The sequence below is a fragment of the Somniosus microcephalus genome, chromosome 2, assembly GCF_052327205.1.
Source record: "Somniosus microcephalus isolate GS21.2 chromosome 2, FLI_Smic_1.0, whole genome shotgun sequence".
Lineage (NCBI taxonomy): Eukaryota > Metazoa > Chordata > Chondrichthyes > Squaliformes > Somniosidae > Somniosus > Somniosus microcephalus.
Window position 1 is genome coordinate 323,596,129 of NC_140988.1, and position 23,930 is coordinate 323,620,058.

At 44.2% G+C, this 23,930-nt stretch overlaps 1 protein-coding gene across 1 annotated transcript in view; it reads left to right on the forward strand.

Moving 5' to 3' along the window:
* The first annotated feature begins 7,336 nt into the window (after window positions 1-7,336).
* Window positions 7,337-23,930, forward strand: part of txnl1 (thioredoxin-like 1) — a 35,150-nt gene continuing 18,556 nt past the window's right edge. The window contains exons 1-3 of the mRNA XM_085974524.1: window positions 7,337-7,628; window positions 20,359-20,455; window positions 23,261-23,431. Coding sequence (XP_085830650.1) covers window positions 7,534-7,628; window positions 20,359-20,455; window positions 23,261-23,431 — 363 coding nt within the window. The 5' untranslated portion in view covers window positions 7,337-7,533. The remainder of the gene's footprint in view (window positions 7,629-20,358; window positions 20,456-23,260; window positions 23,432-23,930) is intronic.

A 23,930-nucleotide genomic window follows, 5' to 3' on the forward strand; every position in this document is an offset into this window, starting at 1 on the left:
TACATAAACAAATAACAGGTCTTTACTGGAGGAGGGTAATCTCTAGACTGGGGTACAGAGGCATGCGCACAGCTTATATACCGGTGTGGTCACTGCCGGTACTACAGTATACAGGAGCTGTAAAAAGTAGTTCTGACTTAAAGCACATACACTACATGACCCATGTCCCTTAATACCTTTAGTTAACAACAAGCTATCAATCTCCAATTTGAAATTAATAATTGATCTAGCATCAATTGCCATTTGCGGAAGAGAGTTCCAAACTTCTACCACCCTTTGTGTGTAGAAGTGTTTCCTAATTTCACTGAAAGGTCTGGCACTAATTTTTAGACTATCTCCCCTAGTCCTAGAATCTCCAACCAGTGGAAGCAGTTTCTCTCTATCTACTCTATCTGTTCCCCTTACTATCTGGAAAACTTCAATCAGATCACCCCTTAACCTTCTAAATTCTAGGGAATACAACCCTAATTTGTGTAACCTTGCCTCGTAACTTAACCATTGAAGTCTGGGTATCAGTCTGGTAAACCTACGCTGCACTCCCTCCAAAGCCAGTATATCCTTCCTAAGGTGTGGTACCCAGAACTGCTCCCAGTGCTCCAGGTGTGGTCTAACCAGGGCTTTGTATAGCTGCAACATAACTTCTACCCCCTTGTATTCTAGTCCTCTAGATATAAAGGCCAGCATTCCATTAGCCTTTTTAATTATGTTCTGTATCTGTGCATGACATTTTAATGATTTATGTACCTCGACCCCCAAGTCTCTTTGGATCTCCACTGTTTTTAGCTTTTCACCATTTAGAAAGTACCCTGTTCTATCTTTTTTAGGTCCAAAGTGGATGATCTCACATTTGCCTACATTGAAATCCATTTTCCACAATTTTGCCCATTCACTTAATCTGTCAATATCCCTTTGTAATTTTATGCTTTCATCTACACTGCCTACAATGCCGCCTATCTTTGTGCCATCGTCAAATTTGTATATATGACTTTCTATGCCATCATCTAAGTTGTTAATAAATACAATGAATAGTTGAGGCCCCAAAAGAGATCCCTGTGGAACACCGCTAGTCACATCCTGCCAATTTGAGTACCTACCCATTATCCCTATTGCCTGTCTCCTGCCGCTCAGCCAAATTCTAACCAGGTCAATAACTTGCCCTCAATTCCATGGGCTTCCACCTTAGTTAACAGTCTCTTATGTGGGACTTTATCAAATGTCTTCTAGATGTCCATATAAATAACATCCATAGATATTCCCCTGTCCACTACTTTAGTCACCTCCTAAAAAAATTCAATCAGGTTTGTCAGGCATGACCTACCTTTCACAAATCCACACTGGCTCTCTGATCAACTGAAAATTTTTGAGGTGTCCTTAGTTATAGACTCTAGCAGTTTCCCGACAACAGATGTTAGGCTAACTGATCTATAATTCCCTGGTTTCCCTCTCTTGCCATTCTTAAATAGCGGAGTGACATGTGCAATTTTCCAATCTAAAGGAACGATTCCTGAATCGAGAGAACTTTGGAAGATTATAGTCATGGCATCTGCAATGTGCTCACCTACTTCCTTTAAAACTCTGGGATGGAAAACATCTGGTCCTGGGGATTTGTCACTCTTTAGTGCCATTATTTTCTTAATTACTGTTATTTTACTTACGTTAATTTTATTGAGTCCCTGTCCCTGATTTAATATTAGTTTCCTTGGGATTTCTGGCATGCTAGCCTCTTCCTCTGCTGTAAATACTAACGCAAAGTAATTATTCAACATGTCCGCCATTTCTTTATTATCATTGACAACATCACCGCTTTCAGTTTTTAAGGGGCCAACATTGCTCCTGACTACCCACTTTTTCCCAACATAATTGTAAAAGTTCTTTGTGTTGATTTTGATATCCCTTGCAAACTTCTTTTCATACTCTTAGGCCCCGATTTTCGGCTTGTGTGGGAAATGGTCGGGTTTCCCCGAATGTGGGGTTTCTGACACACATAAAAAAAGTGTCAGCCAGCTCCACGCAATTTTCCCTCAAGTGGCCAATTAATTCCCAGCATGTGGGAAGTCTTGCTAATTGTCCAATTCGAGTCAGAAATCCCCACAGTATGATGTCATCATTTGTGGTGCTTTCAAGGTCCATAGCAAGCACTGCATCCTCTGAAGGCTTCCAAACGAACCATACAGGATGGCAGAGGAGCCTGCAGCAGCTGTGGCCAGTGCCAGACCCCGAGCTGCCTCCAAATTCGACGAGGCTTCACTGCAGGCATTATTGGATGGGGTTAGGGCCCACAGGGAGGTCCTCTTCCCTAGGTCAGGGAGGAAGAGGCCTCCCACTGAGACCAATGCTGCATGGATGCAGGTGTCAGCAGATGCCAACTCGCTGTGAGTCACCAGAAGAACCTTGGCATTACATCTCTAACTCCTTTCTTTACTCCCCCACAGTACCATCCAGAGCCCCCGTCCTCACTGTGGAGGAGGAAGAGGCTGTGCAGCCAGACTCCTCAGAGGAAGCTCCAACCTCTGAGGGCGCAGCGTCAGCAGAAGTAAGCGCACCCAGCACCAGCGCAGACACTCACACCTCGGGGGGACCTTCGGGACATAGAGTAGTGTTGTCACCTGGTGTTTCACCGCTCACAAGTGAGCCTCAGCGGATTCTGGAGACAGGGACAGCAGTGGAGAGTACTCGTCGGAGGGCGCAGGACTCTGCCAGCTCAGCTCAGCTGCGCTGCATGTCGACCCTCTGCCTCTGGGTCCATCCGCAAGAGAAGAGGTGATGGATCTCCATGCACAGATGCAGGAGTCTCTGGCAGGTTTTGTCTCCAGGGTCGCTGCGAGTGTGTAGCGAATGGAGGAGTCCATAGCGACCATGAGCAGAGCCTTTGTGGAGTCATTGGCGCATGAACGCATCACCATGGAAAGGTTGGCAACCTCCATGGAGGAGATAACTCGCCAGGGTACGGAAAACATGGTGAGTGCTCATAAGAGAATGACATCTCTTGAGGAGCGTTGGCCATCTGTTGAACAGAGAAACCAGATCTTCATGGAAGTCCTTCTGAGTAGGACTGCCAGTGCAGAAACGGGTCCCCATGGCCCCCTAAAGCGCAGCAAGGTGCTCTCAAGCCACTTCCAAGCGCTGGCCCCTTCTGGCCTGTGCAGCTTCAGGTGAGTGAGCAGCAGCCTGGTGCTCCTGGTGCTCATCCTGCTGATCCTGGTTCTGCGGCTGCCGCCTCTGCTGCTGGAGATCCTCTAATGGCAAGACGGGAAGGAAAAAAAGGCGTCCCATGCTTGTCGTAGATGCCTCCGCTGAGGAAGCGCTGAGTGAGGGTGGCGAGAGGGGCTTCCCAGGAGATCGCATTGGAGAAGTGTGTGAGGCTCCAACCTTCCACAGCTGTGCCTAAGCCTTGAAGAAGTAGCCCCAAACCTGCAACAACAAGGTCCTTCAACATACAAGTGCTGTCCCTTTAAATCGCAGCTTCTCCGATTGACCTGCAGCTGAGAGCAAGCAAGCCGGCAAGCTTCACGCCAGGTCTCAGCAGTGGGGTTCCCCGCAGGCGGGTTTGATGTGGGGATAGCCCCAAAGTTGCAACGGCCCCGGAATAGCTACCTCAACAAGCTGATAATTGGTAATTAGTGTGCCGACGACCAGTCCCGCCAGCGGTGGCCGGGACGGAAGCGGGTCGTGGGGAAACGGCGGTCCGAAAGTCGGATGGGGCGGGGAATCAGGCGGGGGGGGGGTCCCGACCCACTTTTTCGCCAATTTTCGGCCCCCGGCCGCACGATAAGCCGCCCGACGGCGGCCAGAAAATTGACCCCTTACTATCTGTTTTGTGAACCTTTGCTGTTCTTTGTATCTTTCCCATACGCCAGAATATGTGCTAGTTTTTGCCTTTTTTTTAATGCTTTTTCTTTTAGTTTTATGCTGTCTCTTACCTCTTTAGTCGTCCATGGTTGTTTTTTTGGCAAGTGGAGCTCGTGCCCCTCAGGGGTATAAACTGGTTCTGTATCACCTTAAATTCTTTTTTGAACATCTCTCACTGATCTTCTGTCATTTTAGCCATTAACAGATTTGCCCAGTTTACTGTGGACAGTCTCTGTCTCATCCCATTGAAATCAGCCTTACCCAAATCTAGAATCTTAGTAGCTGTTTCACGTTTCTCCCTTTCAAACACTACGTTGAACTCGATCATGTTATGATCACTATTGGATAAATATTCATGCACAGTTAGGCTGTTAACTAAGTCTGGCTCATTATTTATTACTAAATTTAATATGGCATGCCCCCTTGTTGCCTCTAGGACATATTGTTGTAGAAAACTATCCCGGACACACTCAAGAAATTCACTACCTTTCTGACAGGTGCTCGTGTGCTTATCCCAATCTATATGAAAATTAAAAGTCCCCATTAGAACCACTCTGCTTTTACTACATGCTTGTCTAATCTCTGCATTCATACAATCTAGCACTTCACAGCTACTACCAGGGGGCCTATACACAACTCCCACACAGTCTTAAATCCTTTCATATTTGTTAATTCTACCCATAAAGTCTCCACTGCCTGCTTACCTCTTGTTATATCCTCTCTTATCATTGAGGTGATTTCATCCTTAATCACTAAGGCTACTTCTCCCCCCTGCCACTTTCCCTATCTTTCCTGCAGACCTTATAACCTGGTATATTTAGTTCCCAGTCCTGACTGTCTTGCAGTATTGTCTCAATAATGGCTCTGACAGTGTGGGATAGGGGTGCTGGTATATCTAAAGATGGGTAGAGGGAGTAGGTTGGTACTTGCAATGGGGACCCCCATCTTGGAACACTATTGGTGTTGCTCTGCAGTTTTTCTTCCACCAAATTCTTGGAAAGGTGGAGTGGCCTGTTATTTCTTACCTCCCTTTCTACTTCCATTCAACACTCTCTGTGTCGCATGTCTTTCCTCTTGTTATACCTCCTTTTATCTCCTGCTAATATCACTTCTGCCGTTTAAACATCTGATCTTCTCCACCTAAGCACTTTGAAGGTCATTCTAGTTCCCATGTGTGTGTTTTATTATCTTCCCCCATTCCCTTGTTCAATTCCTTTTTAAAATGCTGTTCATCTGTAATATCTTCCGGCCCTGATGAAGACCAAAGACCTGAAAACATTGACTTCTGTTTTTTTTTCCACAGGTGCTGCTGCCTGCTGAGTATTTCCAGCTTTTCTCTGTTTTTATTTTCAGGTTTTCAGTTGATAGGCCACAGGTTGGACAACCTGCCTTAAGGCACCAGGGGCTGGTGGAATTACTCTGGCTTCTCTGCCTCTGCTCTAAAGGTATGGTAGCATAGTGGTTATGTTGCTGCATTAGTAATTCAGAGGCCTGGACTAATGCTTCTATCACAGCAGCTGGGGAATTTAATTTCAATTAATTAAAGTTTTAAAAAAAATTTGGATTTAAAAATAAAATCAGTAACGGTGACCATGAAACTACCGGATTGTGGTAAAAACCCATCTTGTTCACTAATACAAAAGAAAAATACTGTGGATGCTGGAAATCTGAAATAAAAACAGAAAATGCTGGAAACACTCAGCAGGTCAGGCAGCATCTGTGGAGAGAGAAACAGAGTGAAAGGGATCAAGGGATATGGGGAGAAAGCAGGGACAGGGTACTGAGTTTGGATGATCAGCCATGATCTCATTAAATGGCGGAGCAGGCTCGAGGGGCCAGATGGCCTACTCCTGCTCCAGGTTGATTACCTTTTGTCCTTTGGGGAAGGAAATCTGCCATCCTTACCCGGTCTGGCCTGTATTTTGCTCCAGACCCACAGCAATGTGGTTGACTCTTAACTGCCCCCTCTGTAAAAGCCACTCAATTGTATTCAAGAAGGTGGCTTACCACCACCAAACTACGCCATGTTCTTCGCAGCCTTCAACATGTCATTGATGACGACGAACACCTCGCTAAGGCCATCCCTACGCCTCCACTACTCACCTTCAAACAGCCGCCTAACCTCAAACAGACCATCGTTTGCAGCAAATTACCCAGCTTTCAGGAGAACAGCGACCACGACACCACACAACCCTGCCATGGCAACCTCTGCAAGACATGCCAGATCATCAACACAGATACCATCATCACAAGTGAGGACACCACCCACCAGGTACATGGTACATACTCATGTGACTCGGCCAACGTTGTCGACCTCATACGTTGCAGGAAAGGATGCCCCGGAGCATGGTACATCGGTGAGACCATGCAGACACTGCGACAATGGATGAACGGACACCGCGCAACAATCGCCAGGCAGGAGTGTTCCCTCCCAGTCGGGGAACACTTCAGCAGTCAAGGACATTCAGCCTCCGATCTTCGGGTAAGCATTCTCCAAGGCGGCCTTCGAGACACACAACGCAAAATCGTCGAGCAGAAACTGATAGCCAAGTTCCACACTCATGAGGACGGCCTCAACCGCGATCTTGGGTTCATGTCACGCTACATGTAACCCCACCTGACGTAGGGTCACCCAGACTCGAGTCGTCATTGGCTTGTTCTCTCTACACAGATGCGGCCGGACCTGCTGTGATTTCCAGCAAAAAAAAATGTTTTTTTGTCTGTTTTTTGTTTTTCATACAGACCCCAGCATCTGCAACATTTGACCCCTTGTGACCCCACCTCATTGTTCTTTGATGTAATGTTTTCCTGACTAACCTGTTTGGACACCATTCACACCTTTGTTTGCTGTGATTATCTCTCTGCCGAGGTGTGATAAATGGCAGTTAGAAAGATTACCTGTAATCATCTGGCATTATTCTCTGACTATATAAACTGTGTCTTTATTCATCTCTCCACTTCACCTGACGAAGGAGCAGCGCTCCAAAAGCTTGTGATTTCAAATAAAACTGTTGGACTATAACCTGGTGTTGTGTGACTTCTTACATTTGTCCACCCCAGTCCAACTCCGGCATCTCCACACCTTATTCATGGAGGGCAATTAGGGATGGGCAATAAATGCTGGCCTCACCGTCGACATCCACACCCCGCGAATGAATTTTTAAAAAGTTGTGATTTGGGGGGAGGGTGGGGGAGTGGGTTTCTGCCAAAGTTTGGGGGGGGCGAGGAAGAGAAACGGAAAAGGGAGCAGCCCCAAAGATTGAATTCAGGCCCAGCAGACTGCACTCGCAGTGTTTGCTGGGTAATTTTGGCTCCCCGGCCATGACTTAGCAAAGAAGCCGAGTCCGTCTGAACCGACGCTGGTTTGGGGGAGGGGGAAGCACCGCCGTCATATTGATTGACGGTTCTCTCCACCAATCACCAGGAAGCGTTCGGCAATGACACCGCCCCAAATCTGTCCTGGCCTGCGTTCGGGGGCCAATAGGCGGGAGTTTCCACTCTGGGTTGGTTGGTTGGCTGTAGGAGGTGATTTTTTTTGTGTCGTGAGTGGAGTCGGGGTTTTTTTTTGACCGAAGCGCGTTTTTTTTAATTTTAAAATTTAGATTTTTAAAAAAAAATCAGGCCTGGACCGGATCGGACCGGGAGCCGCTCCTGGTAAATTGTATTCAACACAATTCAGTGACAATGAGGGTGAAAGTGGTGGCGGCCGACGCCGAGTTTCAGCCCGAATTGACGAACGCCGGCTGCAGGTTAACGGTGGTGAAGTTTACGATGAAAGGGTGAGTTTGCGCGGCGGCGGTATAGGACTCTGCTTCCTGCTTGAGGCCCAGGCTTTGCGGCCTAGCTGCGTGCTGTTGCATCTTCTAATAATAAGTAGACGGGAGTGCGGGCTCCCATCAGGCGGAGGTTGGGGGTGTTGTCGTCCCGCCGCCGTTGAATTCTTTGACTTCGGTTTCTGAAAGAATGGCTCCGACTTTGTACCGCACTGGGAACTTAATGCTGCTGTGAGGAGAGACAGAGGGGAGGGGGAAGGGTGAGGTAACAGTGTTCAATCTCAGTGGGAGAATGCAAGGTTGTTCCAGTGTAGTTAAAGATCAAATCCGCGTAGATAGCTAAGAAATTAGGAAAGAAATGGCGCAATTGTCAATGTGCATTATAGGGCACCAAACAGTGGAGATAGGGAAGATCTGTATTTTGAGAGCTATGCAAGATCAAGGCAATAATATTGAGTGGCTTTTGATTATCCTGAGGATCGATGGAATAAATTAATGTATGGGATCAAAGCAGGGAACGCTTTCAGAACGCACCGAGGACTGCTTCCTGGATCAGTTTGTCTCCAATCCAAGAAGGAGAGTAGCGGTGCATGATTCATTTCTGGGAAATGAAGAGGAACAAATATAATGGAAGAGAGTAGAACAATTGGAAAATAGTGACCAGAACATAATTTTAAGTTCAGTGTTAGAATAGAAAAGGATCGTGAAATGTCAAAGATGGACAGGAAAAAGGCAAAGCTTAGCAAGATAAAAGGGGGTCTGGCCCAAATTAACTGGGCAGAAAAGTTAGCAAACAAGTCAAAAAATAAGCAATGGGAAATCTTAAAATATAAAATGGTTAGAAGACAAAATAAATATATGCCTATATAAGAACATAAGAACATAAGAAATAGGAGCAGGAGTAGGCCAATTGGCCCCTCGAGCCTGCTCCGCCATTCAATAAGATCATGGCTGATCTGATCCTAACCGCCAATCCACTATGACAGGACTATCTCCTGAATCTAACAGCATTAGACACACGAAAACAGGAGCAGGATCAGGCTACACGGCCCCTGGGCCCGCTCCGCTACCCACAGGGCCATGACCTATCCGAACCGAGACTCATGTCCAAATTCCTGCCCGCTCCCCGTAACCCTTAATTCCCTTTTCTACTAGGAAACTGTCTATTTCTGTTTTAAATTTATGTAATAGCTTCGACAGCTTTTTGGGGCAGCATATTCCATGGACCTACCACCCTCTGAGTGAAGTAGTTCCTCCTCATCTCAGTTTTGAAAGAGCAGCCCCTTATTCTAAGACTATGCCCCCTAGTTCTAGTTTCACCCATCATCTGGAACATCCTCCCTGCATCCACCCGATCCAACCCCTTCATAATCTTATATGTTTCAATAAGATCGCCTCTCATTCTTCTGAACTCCAATGAGTAGAGTCCCAATCTACTCAACCTCTCCTCATATGTCCATCCCCTCATCCCCGGGATTAATCGAGTGAACCTTCTTTGTACTGACTCGAGAGCAAGTATGTCCTTTCTTAAGTATGGACACCAAAACTGTATGCAGTATTCCAGGTGTGCTCTCACCAATACCTTGTACAACTGAAGCAATACCTCCCTATTTTTATATTCTATCCCCCTAGCAATGAAAGCCAACATTCCATTGGCCTTCTTAATCACTTGCTGCACCTGCATACTAACCTTTTGAGTTTCGTGCACCAGGACCCCCAGATCCCTTTGTACTTCAGTACTTTCCAGTTTCTTGCCATTAAGATAATAACTTGCTCTACGATTTTTCCTGCCAAAGTGCATAACCTCACACTTTCCAGTATTGTATTCCATCTGCCAAATCTCTGCCCACTTACTTAGCCTGTCTATGTCCCCTTGCAGGTTTTTTATGTCCTCCTCACTCACTACTTTCCCTCCCATCTTAGTATCATCTGCAAACTTTGATGTGTTACACTCGGTCCCCTCCTCCAAATCGTTAATATAGATTGTAAAGAGTTGGGGACCCAGCACTGACCCCTGCGGAACACCACTGGTTACTGATTGCCAGTCTGAATATGAACCATTTATCCCAACTCTCTGCCTTCTGTTAGATAGCCAATCCTCTATCCATGCCAGAATATTACCCCCAATCCCGTGATTTTTTATCTTAAGCAATAATCTTTTGTGTGGCACCTTGTCAAATGCCTTTTGGAAGTCTAAATACACTACGTCCACTGGTTCACCTTTATCCACCCTATATGTTACTTCCTCAAAGAACTCCAGCAAATTTGTCAAACATGACTTCCCCTTCATAAAACCATGCTGACTTTGTCTTATTAAATTATGATTATCCAAATGTCCTGTTACTGTCTCCTTAATAATGGACTCCAAAATTTTACCTACCACAGATGTTAGGCTAACCGGTCTATAGTTTCCAGCCTTCTGTCTACTGCCCTTTTTAAATAAGGGTGTTACATTAGCAGTTTTCCAGTCTGCCGGGACCTTTGCTGAGTCCAGGGAGTTTTGGAAGATTATTACCAATGCATCCACAATCCCTACCGCCACTTCCCTCAAAACCCTGGGATGTAAGCCATCAGGTCCAGGTGATTTATCCGCCTTGAGTCCCATTATTTTACCAAGTACTACTTCCTTAGTGATTTTAATCGTATTTAGCTCCTCCCCCCCCTATAGCCCCCTGCTTGTCAAGTGTTGGGATATTCTTGGTGTCCTCTACTGTAAAGACTGATACAAAATATTCATTCAGTGTTTTTGCCATCTCCATATTTCCCACCATTAATTTCCCGGTCTCATCCTCTAAGGGACCAACATTTACTTTAGCCACCCTTTTTCTTTTTATATAACTATAAAAACTCTTACTATCTGTCTTTATATTTTTTGCTAATTTACTTTCACAATCTATCTTCCCTTTCTTAATCAATCTTTTTGTTATTTTTTGCTGTCTTTTAAAGTTTTCCCAATCCTCTATCCTCCCACTAGATTTGGCTACCTTATATGCCCTTGTTTTTAGTCGAGTACTATCCTTAATTTCTTTACTTAGCCACGGATGGCTGTCTTTTCTTTTACACCCTTTTTTCTCAGTGGAATATACTTTTTTGGAATTTGTAAAATAACTCCTTAAATGTACACCACTGATCATGTATCGTCTTATCCTTTAACCTATTTTCCCAATCCACTTTACTCAATTCCGCTCTCATACCTTCATAGTCTCCTTTATTCAAGCTTAGCACGCTTGTTTGAGATACAGCCTCCTCACCCTCTAACTGAATATGGAATTCAACCATGTTATGGTCACCCATTCCAAGGGGATCCTTTACTAGGACATTTTTAATTAATCCTGTCTCGTTACACAGGACCAGATCTAAGGTTGCTTGCCCCCTGGTTGGTTCAGTTACATACTGCTCAAGAAACCCATCCCTAATACACTCAATGAACTCATCCTCAAGGCAGCCCTGCCCAATTTGATTCGTCCAATTTATATGATAGTTAAAATCCCCCATAATTATAGATGTTCCCTTATTACAAGCCTCAACTATATGGTTAAAAGGTGGTTCGTCAAAGTTGAGATTCATGGATAAATAATTATTACTAAATTGTAACATACAAGGGAGGCATATGATAAATTTAGGGCTAACAATACTAAAGACAATCATGAGGAATATAGAAAGTATAGTTGGGAGGTGAAAAGAAAGAACTTGCATGAACTATAGATAACAATAATGGGAGATTTCAATTGTCCTACCATAGACTGGGATAGTAACAGGATCAAGAGGGGAGGAATTCCTGAAATGTGTACAAGCCAGTGTGTTTCCAGCCCAACAAGGAAGTAAGCAGTGTTAGATCTAGTTCTTTGCAATGAAGTGGGGCAAGTGGATCATGTTTCAGTAGGGGAGCATTTGGGGAATAGTGATCATATGATCAGGTTTAGGATAGTTGTGTAAAAGGACAAGGAACAATCAAGTCCAAAAGGCATTTGATAAAGTGTTGCATAATAGGCTTGCCAGCAAAGTTGAAGTCATGGAATAAAAGGGACAAGGCAGCATGAATATGAAATTGGCTAAGTGACAGGAAACAAAGAGTAGTGGTGAACGGTTGTTTTTTACACTGGAGGAAGGTATACAGTGATGTTCCCCAGGGGTCAGTACTAGGACCACTGATTTTCTTGATATACATTAATGACTTGGCCTTGGGTGTACAGGGCACAATTTCAAAATTTGCAGATGATACAAAACTTGGAAGTATAGTGAACAGTGAGGAGGATAGTGATTGGCCTCAAGAGGACAAAGACAGGTTGATGGAATGGCCAGACATGTGGTAGATGAAATTTAACACAGAAAATTGCAAAGTGATACATTTTGGTATGAAGAACTAGGAGAGGCAATATAATATAATAAACTAAAGGGTACAATTCTAAAGAGGGTGCATGAACAGAGACCTGGGGGTATATGTGCACAAATCATTGAAGGTGGCAGGGCAGGTTGAGAAAGTGGTTAAAAAAGCATATGGGATCCTGGGCTTCATTAAATAGAGACATCGAGTGCAAAAGCAAGGAAGTTTTGATGAACAACAGAGAATGCTGGAAAAACTCAGCAGGTCAGGCAGCATCCGTGGAGAGAAATTTGAGTTGACGTTTCTGGTCGAACCCTTCTTCAAAACTGGAAAGAAAAGAAAATAGATCGAAGGCAGGGCTGCGATCGGACAAAAGAAGTGAAAGAGACAAAAGAAGTAGAAGAGACAATAAAAGGTATTCGAAGCCAGACGAGATGGTAATAGGCTGAGATTAGGTGTGAAGTGCACTGGCAGGGCAAGAGATAGCTGCCAGGTGGGAGAGTGAAACAAAAGGAAAGGGGGGGGGGGGGGGAGAAGGAGTGGAAAAATTACAAGTAAAAAGTAATAGGGGCTGAGGTTATGATGTGAAATTGTTGAACTCGATATTGAGTCCGGAAGGCTGCAAAGTGCCTAATCGGAAGATGAGGTGCTGTTCCTCAAGTTTGCGTTGAGCTTCCGTGGAACAATACAAGAGGCCAAGGACGGTGAGGTCCGAGTAGGAATGGAGCGGTGAATTAAAATGACAGGTGACCGGAAGCTCGGGGTCACCCTTACGGACTGAACTGAGGTGTTCCGCAAAGCGGTCACCCAATCTGCGTTTGGTCTCCCCAATGTAGAGGAGACCGCTTCGTGAGCAGCGAATACAGTATACTAGATTGCGAGAAGTACAAGTAAATCGCTGTTTCACCTGGAAGGGGTGTTTGGGGCCCTGGACAGTGGGAAGGGGGGAGGTATAGGGGCAGGTGTTACATCTCCGCTTGCACGGGAAGGTGCCAGGCGAAGGGGAAGGGCTGTTTGGGGTGATAGAGGAGTGGACTAGGGTGTCTCGGAGGGAGCGGTCCCTACGGAATGCTGAAAGGGGAGGGGAAGATACGTTTGGTGGTGGGATCACTTTGGAGGTAGCGGAAATGCCGGAGGATGATCCGTTGAATGTGGAGGCTGGTGGGGTGAAAGGTGAGGACAAGGGGAACCCTATCGTGGTTCCGGGAGGACGGGGCAGGGGTGAGGGCAGAAGTGCGGGAGATAGAACTGACACGGTCGAGGGCAGTGTCAACCACGGTAGAGGGGAATCCTCGGTTGTGGAAAAAGGAAGACATGTCTGAAGCACTGGTGTGGAAGGTGGCATCGTCGGAGCAGATACGGCGGAGACGGAGAAACTGGGAGAATGGAATAGAGTCCTTACAGGAGGCGGGGTGGGAGGAAGTGTAGTCCAGGTAGCTGTGGGAGTCAGTGGGCTTGTAGTGAATATTGGTCGATAACCTATCCCCAGAGATGGAGACGGAGAAGTCGAGGAAGGGAAGAGTCAGAGATGGACCATGTGAAGGTGAGGGAAGGGTGGAAATTGGAGGCAAAGTGAATGAAATTGTCTAGTTCGGGGCGAGAGCAGGAAACGGCACCGATACAGTCATCAATGTATCGGAAAAAGAGGTGAGGTAGGTGACCCGAGTAGGACTGGAACAAAGATTGTTCCACATAGCCCACGAAAAGGCAGGCATAGCTAGGACCCATGCGGGTACCCATGGCAACACCTTTGATTTGGAGGAAATGAGTGGAGTTAAAGGAGAAGTTGTTCAATGTGAGAACAAGTTCAGCCAGGCGGAGGAGGGTGGTGGTGGATGGGGACTAGTCGGGCCTCTTTTCAAGGAAGAAGCGGAGCGCCCTCGGGCCATCCTGGTGGGGGATGGAGGTGTAGAGGGATTGTACGTCCATGGTGAAAAGGAAGTGGTTGGGGCCAGGAAACTGTTAAAGTGGCGGAGGGCGTCCGAAGAGTCGCGGATGTAGGTGGGAAGAGACTGGACAAGGGGAGAAAAGATAGTCAAGATAGGAAGAGATAAGATCCGTGGGGCAAGAACAGGCTGAAACGATGGGTCTACCAGGGAAGGATGTGAAGGCCTTAGAGTGGGTGCAGAAAAGATTTACAAGAATGGTTTCAGGGATGAGGGCCTTCAGTTGCATAGATAGACTGGAGAAGCTGGGGTTGTTCTCCTTGGAGCAGAGAAGGTTGAGAGGAGAGTTGATAGAGGTGTTCAAAATCATGAGGGGTCTGGACAGTAGATAGAGAGAAACTGTTTCCGTTAGCAGAAGGGTCAAGAACCAGACGACACAGATTTAAGGTAATCAGCAGAAGAACCAAAGTTGACATGAAGAAAAAAACTTTTACGCAGCGAGTGGTTAGGATCTGGAATGCACTGCCTGAAAGGGTGGTGGAGGCAGATTCAATCGTGGCTTTCAAAAGTTGTATAAGTACCTGAAGGAGAAAAATCTGCAGGGAAAGGGCGGGAGAGTGGAACTAGCTGATTATCTTGCAGAGAGTCGGCACAGACTTGACGGGCCGAATAGCCTCCTGTGCTGTAACCATTCTTTGATTCTAACTGGAGGAAGGCCGACTTAAGTGAGTTGAAAAGGGATATGGACCAGGTCGATTGGAATCAAAAATTTGTAGGCAAAACAGTGGAAGGTCTTTAAAGAGTAGATGGTATGGGTACAAAGTAGTTACATTCCCATGGAACAGAGAAACCTGGGGGTGTCTGTACACATGTTCTTCAAGGTGGTAGGACTAGTTGAGAAGCCTGTTAAAAAAGCATATGGGATCCTTGGCTTTATTAATAGAGGAATAGAGTACAAAAGCAAGGAAGTTATGCTAAACCTTTATACAATACTGGTTAGGCCGCTGCTAGAGTATTGTTTAATTCTGGGCACCACGCTTACTTTAGGAAGGATGTCAAGACCTTGGAGATGGTGCAGAAAAGATTTACTAGAATGGTACCAGGGATGAGGGACTTCAGTTATTTGGAGAGACTGGAGCAGAGAAGGTTGAAAGGAGATTTGATAGAGGTGTTCAAAATCATGAAGTGTTTTCACAGTAAATAAGGAGAAGCTGTTTCCAGTGACACAAGAGTAGGTAACCAGAGGACTCTGATTTAAGGTGATTGACAAAAGAAGCAGAGGTGACACGAGTAATCATTTTTTTTACACCGAGTTGTCATGATCTGGAATGCACTGCCTGAAAGGGTGGTGGAAGCAGATTCAATAGTAACATTCAACAGAGAATTGGATAAATACTTGAATGGAAAAAAATTATCGGGCTATGGGGAAAGAGCAGGGGTGTAGTACTAATTGGATAGCTCTACCAAAGAGCCGGCACAGGCATGATGGGCTGAATGGCCTCCTTCTGTGCAGTAACATTCTATGATAAACTGCTGCTCATCCAACTTCCCATCCTGGCCCTCGTCAGCTGATTTTGTTAATGGATCCTCTCTTTGGGTGCTCTACCCCACCCCACCCCTTCACATCTGCTGTTTTGTCACCCACCTCCTCTCATAACCCACCCTTGACCTCCCCTGTCCTTGCAAACTACCGCCCCATCTCCAACCTATCTTTCCTCTCAAAAGTCCTTGAACATGTTGCCTCCTTCCAAATCCGTGCCCATCTTTCCTGCAACTCCATGTTTGAACTCCTTCAATCAGGTTCCACTGCACTGAAATGGTCCTTTTGAAAGTCACAAATGAAATCCTGTGTGGCTGTCACAATGGTTATCTATCCCTCCTTATCCTTCTTGACCTGCCTGCAGCCTTTGACACAGTTGACCACACCATCCCACCATCCCCTCCTCTGTTGTCCAGCTGGGTGGGACTGCCCATGCCTAGTTCCATTCGAATCTATCCAGCCGTATCCAGAGAATCACCTGCAATGGCTTCTCTTCCTGCTCCCACACTGTTGCCTCTGGAGTCCCCAAGGATCTATCCTTGGCACTCCTCCTATTTCTCACCTACATGCTGGTCCTTGGCGACGTTATCGGAAAACCCGTCCGGTTCCATATGTACACTGACGACACCCAGCTCTACCTCGCCACCACTTCTCTTGACCCCTCCACTGCCTCTGATTTGCCACACTACTTGTCTGACACCCAGCATTGAGCAGAAATTTCCTCCAATTAAATATTGGGAAGACCAAAGCCATTGTCTTCAGTCCCTGCCTCAAACTCCGTCCCCTAGCCACAGACTGCATCCCTCTCCCTGGCCACTGTCTGAGGCTGAACCAGACCATGGTGTCCTATTTGACCCTAAACTGAGCCGAAAGACAGCACCTCTGCATTGGCAGCACTCCCTCAGTTCTGCACTGATTTGTCAGCCTGGATTTTGTGCTCGAGACTGCGTGAAACTTGAACCCGCAACCTTCTGACTCATAGGTGAGAGTGCTAGATTAAAAGGGCTCGAAGGGAATCTGAAAAAAATAGCAAATAATATAAGAAAATAGGGCCTTTACACAATTAATAAGTGCTTTTGGAAAAAAAAATGGTGGGCGGGTAGGTAAGATCACTCTAGAATGAAGCAGGGACTCTAATTGTGGATGATGAAGACATAGTTGGAGATATTAAATATTTGCACCAGTTTTTACTAACGATGGTGCAAGTGAGAATGTAGGTGTACTAGAGGAAGATATGGAACAATTGTTAAGAGATAACTAGAAGACGAATGAGTTTTCAGGTCCTAATGCATGCATCCTAGATTGTTGAAAGAAGTACATGGACAGCGGGGGTGTGCATGATAAGGGAGAATACGAAGAGATTAGGAGAGAAGTCAAAAAAACAATTAGGAAGGCAAAGAGAACTATGAAATTAAATTGTCACACACACACACACACACACACACACACACACACACACACACACACACACACACACACACAGAATCCCCACAGTGCAGATAGAGGCCATTTCGGCCCATCGAGCCTGCACTGACACATATCCCACCCGATCCCCGTAACCCCACGTATTTAATCCCCTAACACTAAGGGTCAATTTATCATAGCCAAATCAACCTAACCCGCACATCTTTGGACTGTGGGAGGAAACCGGAGCACCCGGAGGAAACCCACGCAGACACAGGGAGAATGTGCAAACTCCACACAGACAGTCGCCCGAGCCCAGATTTGAACCCGGGTCCCTGGCGCTGTGAGGCAACAGTGCTAACCACTATGCCACCGTGCCATGGAACATAAAACTGTGTCATGGAACATAAAACAAAATAGTAAAATATTTTACAGGCACATTAATTTAAAGAAAAAGGTTAGGATGGAAATAGGGTCATTAAGGGACAGACAGGATAATACCACAGGTAATGATAGAGATGGCAGAAATATTAAATTATTTTGCTTCAATATTTACCCAGGAGATAGAACAGGTGGACATGACATTGGATGATGGGATGAGTAATGAGATAAGTGCATTTAAAATAGAGGGGGTTTTGGTAAATAAACTAATAAAACTCAGGATAAAACCCCTGGTCCGGATGGATTGCATCCATGCATTTTAAAAGAATCTAGGGATGAGATAGCAGAGGCATTACTACACATATTTAATAATTCATTAGAAAAAGGTGTAGTGCCAGAAGACTGGCAGATAACTAACATAACATAATTCAAGAAGGGGGATAGAACATGTTCAGGGAATTATAGACCAGTCAGCTTAACATCGGTGGTAGGAAAAATAATGGAATCCCTACTAAAGGAGAAAATAGAAGAACATCTAGGAACCAAAAATATAATAAGGAATCGTTAGATTGGACTTCAAAAGGGAGAGTCTTGCTTGACCAACCTCATTGAATTTTTTGAAGAGGTAATCGAGAGAGTAGACCATGGTAATGCAGTAGATGTAATTTATCTAGATTTTCAAAAGGCCTTCGATAAGGTCCCCCATAATAGACTGATGAACAAGGTCGGAGAATGCGGAGTTAGGTGACAAGTAACAGAATGGACAGAAAGCAGAGAGTAGGAGTAAAGGGTAACTAGTCACAGTGGCAGAAGGTGGGTAGTGGTGTTCCACAAGGATCAGTGCTGGGATCACTGTTGTTCACAATTTACATTATCGATTTAGACTTTGGAGTCCAAAACTATTTCTAAATTTGTGGATGACACCAAATTGGGTGGGGGGAGGGGGGAGAGATGGTCAATACTGAAGAGGACTGCAATAAATTACAGGAGGACATTATTAAACTTGCAGAATGGGCATATAATTGGCAAATGAAGTGCAACACAGATAAATGTGAGGTATTACATTTTGGTCGGAAGAATAGGGAGGTCACTTATCACTTGGAGGGTGCGAGTCTAGGTGAGGTAGAGGAACAAAGGGATCTTGGAGTACAAATACACAAATCACTAAAAGTTGCAACACCGGTTAGCAAGGCCTTAAAAAAAAAAAGCAAGCAAACCAAGCACTAGGGTTTATTTCTGGAGGGATAGAATTGAAAAGTAGGGAAGTTATGCTAAACTTGTTTGGAACCTGGGTTCGACCACACACAGCACTGCGTACAGTTCTGGTCGCCATATTATAAAAAGGATATAGAGGCACTGGAGAGGGTGCAGAGAAGATTTACAAGGACGATACCAGAAATGCGAGGGTGTACCTATCAGGAAAGGATGAACAGGCTGGGTCTTTTTTTTTTCTTAAAGGCTGAGGGGTGACCAAATAGAGGTTTTTAAAATTATGAAAAGGTTTGATAGAGCGGATAGAGAGAGAATGTTTCCACTTGTGGGGAAGAGCATAACTAGAGGCCATCAATATAAGATAGTCACCAAGAAATCCAATAGGGAATTCAGAGAGTGGTGAGAATGTGGAACTCTTGCCACTTGTTGCAAATATGCAGTTAAATAACGCTGTTACCAGCAAGGCCTATGTGTATCTCGAGGATATTGAATCATAAATTGAAACTGCTCATCTCAACCCTATGTAGTCCACATTTAGAATACAGTATTTTGAGATTCTATCATTGAGGATATGGATGCTTTGGACGGAGGATAGAGAACTGCAAGGATCATTTTGTAACTTGATGCAGTGTAGTAGAATATAAATAAGTGGGAGTGATTGAAGCAAATAGTATAGATTTATTTAAGGGGAGGCTAGACAAACATATGAGGGAGAAGGGAATCGAGGGTTATGCTGATAGATTTAGATGAGGAAAGGCAGGAGGAGGCTCGAGAGGAGCATTAACACTGGCATGGACTGTTGGGCTGCATGGCCTGTTTCTGTGCTGTATATCCTATGTAAAGTCAGAGAGGAGATGGTGGAGGCTTTTCTGCAATTTATCAATTGTCCTAAATAATGCAAATTATGCCTTGGGGCTGGAGAATAGCCAATGTAACACCCTTGTCGGAAAAGGTACAGAAGGATAAACCAGGCAACTATAGACTAAAATCAGTTGTGGGCAAACTTTGAGAATCCATAATTGGAGATTGAATTAGTAAGCATATAGAAATATGTGGGTGAATCAAGAACAGTCAGAACAGATTTGTTGAAGACACAATTTGTGTTTGACAAATTTGAATGTTTTGATGAAGCTAATATGGTGGAGTTAACAGAGCTTTTCAAGCATCGATAATTTGATCCTTTTAAATAATTATGTTTATGAAATTGATGCAAAATGAACTGATAAACTAGTTTGGGTGCTGATGGAGTTCTGCAGGGATCTGATCTGGGTTACTGTTTACACTATTTATAAACGATACGTATGGAATGTACTTGCAATGTTACAACATTTGCTTTGGTCATGTAGCTTGGTGTCTAGCCTAGGGGAGATTGATAGCATTTGAAAAAGGTTATCTACAAATTAAGTGAAGAAGCAGAAAAATAGCAAATGGATATTATTGTTGGTAATGTGCAGAATGTAAGAGAATATGTGGGTACAGAGTAAACGGGAGTCCACTGGCAGCAGTAGGTTTGGGTATGGTTATTGCCACTTGTTGCAAATATGCAGTTAAATAAAGCTGTTACCAGCAAGGCCTATGTGTATCTCGAGGATATTGAATCATAAATTGAAACTGCTCATCTCAACCCTGTGTAGTCCACATTTAGAATACAGTATTTTGGGATTCTATTGTCAAGGATATGGATGTTTTGGAGAGAGGATAGAGAGCAGCTAGGATAATTTTGTAATTTGATGCAGTGTAGAATATAAATAAATCTCTCGCTGGAGAAAAACATTAAGAGTGAACATGATTCAGATCTTTAAAAGAACGAGGGGTGTGGGATACCATGGCTTAAGAAACTGAAAGCATGCATTTTGTCCAGCTAATATATTAAAATAACTGTTCTTTCACTGCAATGTAAGTTATTTTTCACCCCAGTGAGCACTGATCAAAAGTGCTCATCTCTAAGAATGGCTGAGTAATAACCTAGTTTGTAATTTTTTTTTAAAGATGTGGACCTTGTGTGAGAATAGCTTCGGCTTTCAGTGCAATGAGTTCCAAATACCCACACGCTGTCTTTCTGGAAGTTGATGTACATCAGTGTCAGGTGAGTGGATTGAAAATCCCCATAATTAGTTCATGAATTAAAAATTAAGTTTATCATCTGGAGTGATCCAGGTGTTTTTACCTTGTACGCTAATCGTTTCAACTAATGTGCCTCTTATGCTGCAAATATACTGCCCTACATGCTCTGCCTCTCTCCTGCATCATCACTATGTTGAAATAAAGATTCATCAGACTGCAATTTTTCCCAGGACCTCAAAACTGCAACGCCTTGCTTCCACTATGATCTTTAGATTTTTGAAATCCAAACTTGGGTGTCACCTAATCGCCACTTCCTGATCTCCCTGCACATCTACTGTTTTCAGTCTTTGTATCATATACAATGAAAATTGTCCCTTCACCTTGGTTTCGCAATAGGGGGGGGGAAGCATCTAAGAAAATTCTAGGAACGAACTCCGTTACAATCCCAATTTTGTTTCTTCTGCAGTACATTAGTTAGTTCTGAAATATGTATTTGGCATGTTTTTGTTTTCTCTTAACTTGCATATCATAAGAACATAAGAAGCAGAAGCAGGAGTAGGCCAATCGGCCCCTCGAGCCTGATCCGCCATTCAATAAGATCATGGCTGATCCAATCTTGGCCTCAACACCACTTTCCCGCTCTCTCCCCATACCCCTCGACTCCCTTGTAGTTCAAATGTCTGTCAATCTCCGCCTTGAATATATTCAATGACTCCGTCGTGTGATCTCACTACATGGCAGCTATAAATTTAGGCTAATGAAGGCTCCCAATTGAATATGTGCTGGTACAGACTAAGCAGTGTGCTGCTTTTAGCATAAGCTTGTGTAAACTGATCAGCTTTTTGAGCTGCTTGATTTCAGACAGCTCCAAAGGCCATTACAAAATTCATGGTGCAATTTCTATTGGCTGTGTTGGTGTGCACCCATTTATGGTGTTTCCTTTCTTGCCTCTGTGTGAACTGTCAGTGCTGTGTAACATGTGGCAAAGAAGGGTGGGCAGGTGACCTGCCTCCCCAGGTCTCTACAAATGCCACTCTATAGCCCCTCAAAGGAAATGTATGCAAGCTGTTTGCTAGCTTCACATTTTCTCATCCTCCCTCTGGGAAATCTCTTGGCCATCACTTCGTTCCTCACCACAGCCTGAGGTTGGTAACTCAACTTTGGCACCTAATCATTTAATGTTAAAAACGTACCTCTTCAACAGGGTCACTTGGAATTTTAAAAATCGTCCCTCTTTCCTTAATGGAAAAGCTAGGTTACTCGTAGCAGATGTTTGTGTCATTATGTTGGGTATGGTCGGAGATTTAAAGGGGAAAAAGTCTTCCTTTATCCTCACTGCTTTCATATGGTAGATGTTGGCCATCTTTATAAATGGAATTCCTCAGCAACCACTGGCAGTTCTATATTGTACTGTGAATAAATATTGCATTGCTAAGCAAAGCCGGTTAGCAAAAGGTTAGTTGAATGAGCTATCGCTCAGGTGTGTAACGACAGCCATATAATTGTATTGAGTAAACAAACGATGTACCAAACTTTGCATGAATAAACAGATAGTTATAGGATTTGGATATTGAAGCTCTGAATTTCCGACCCTACGACAGAATATATATATTTTTGAAATGTTTATTATCAACTAAATTCCATCAGTTTCTTGTAGGAATGAGAGCCCAGAAAAAAAGTTCATAATTTAACACTAAATTTGAGTGGCCAGTGAGAGAGATACTCATGTAATAGGAAGTGGTTTTTGAGGCTGAAGTAATTGCAAGCCGCCTTCCACATAGGTGCGCCAGCCTATACTGTAGTTATACTGGAAGTGCTTAATGTGGGCATGCAGTACAAAAAGCAGAAACAATTCCATTCCCAGTACTGACATTCCTCCTATTAATGGGCAAACACCTATTGAAAATTATAGTTGCCTGTGATGTCCCTTCTCTTTAAAAGCAAGATGACTTGTTGAGAGGTTTGTATTGCATCTGGTGCAGTATATGAATGAGTGCATTTTAATGGCAACTTCCACTTGCATTGTATGCTTGGGGAGTTTCTTGTGTAAGTTTTTGTAATGCAGGACCAATTTAGATTGGTATAACACCTTTTACATATCACCTGCAAGATGCCTTGCAGGGGAATGGTGAACACCAAACAGTGCATGGGAGAGTAATTATTTGACCCAAGGTGTAATCGAAGAGAAGTTTTGAGGTGGCTTTTGAAGGTGCGGAAGAGAGGCAGTAAGGCAGGGATTTCTAGCATGTGTAGGGGTGTGATAGTTGAAGACAGCCTTAAATATTGGAGGAAAGGGGTTAGGGCACATACAGCAGAGGGTGTATGCTGAACATTAGGATGGACAAGGCAGTGGAGGGACTTGTAAGATGAGGATTTTGAATTCTGTGCACTGGGAGATAGTGCCATTAGTGGTCTGTAAGAACGGGGACGATTATGCGTGAATTTGTCTGGGATATGATACGAGCTGTGGAGTTATGAATGAGGTGGGGTCAGGGTGGAGCTCGAAACTGATGAGGAAATTCTTGGAGAAATCAAGCTTTGGGGGCTTTCGGCATTGGTAGCGGTGAGTTGGCGACGCAGGTGACCATGTTCCGGATGGTGAGTAATCTAGTTACAGGATTTGAAACTCGGCTGAGGATAGAACGGGACTTGAATATCATTTAAGTGTCACTTTGACTATATTAAGAGTCCTCTTACTCAACTTTTATCTCTTCCCTTCCCCGCCCCCCCTCCCATACCACCTGCAACATTGGCTGGTATCTTTATCCTACAGTTTTATAAAATATTTTTTATTAAATGTTCTTAATAAAACTTATTACTGTTTCAGCAAACAGCGGCAGCCAATAACATTACAGCAACACCATCGTTTTTGTTCTTCCGAAATAAAGTGAGAGTTGACCACCTTCATGGAGCAGATGCCAGTGGGTTAGAAGAGAAAATTAAACAACATTTGGAAAATGATCCTGGAATTGAAGACATGGACATTCCCAGAGGATATGTATGTAAAACTTAGTGCTGTGAAAATTGTAAAAACTTTTTTTTAGAAAATAAATATCACTTCCTTGTCATTTGCCCATCCCCTTTTTACTGTAATTTATCTCATCTTGATTTAATTTTTATTCTATTATATTTACCGCTCTTTGGATCTCCTTACTCTTGCCCTGTAAAAAGACCTAGGATCTATGCCAGAGCTATTTCCATCTTCCCTCAGTTTTGTTGAAGTTCTCCAAGTTTCCAGTGTTCCTTTTTACAAGTTGCAGGGCCATGCCCTGCAGTTTTAGGGGATATGAGTAGTTTTTAAGCTCAAAGTGCTTAGTTATACCTACATCATCAGTTTTTTTCCCAAGTTCATTCCTCCCATGCAAGCTTGACTGGGCTGACTGCTTCTGGCCACAAGTCCAGGACCATAGTCTTTTTAAATAGAATCATAGAAATTTACAGCACAGAAGGAGGCCATTCGGCCCATCATGTCTGTGCTGGCCGAAAGAGAGCTATCC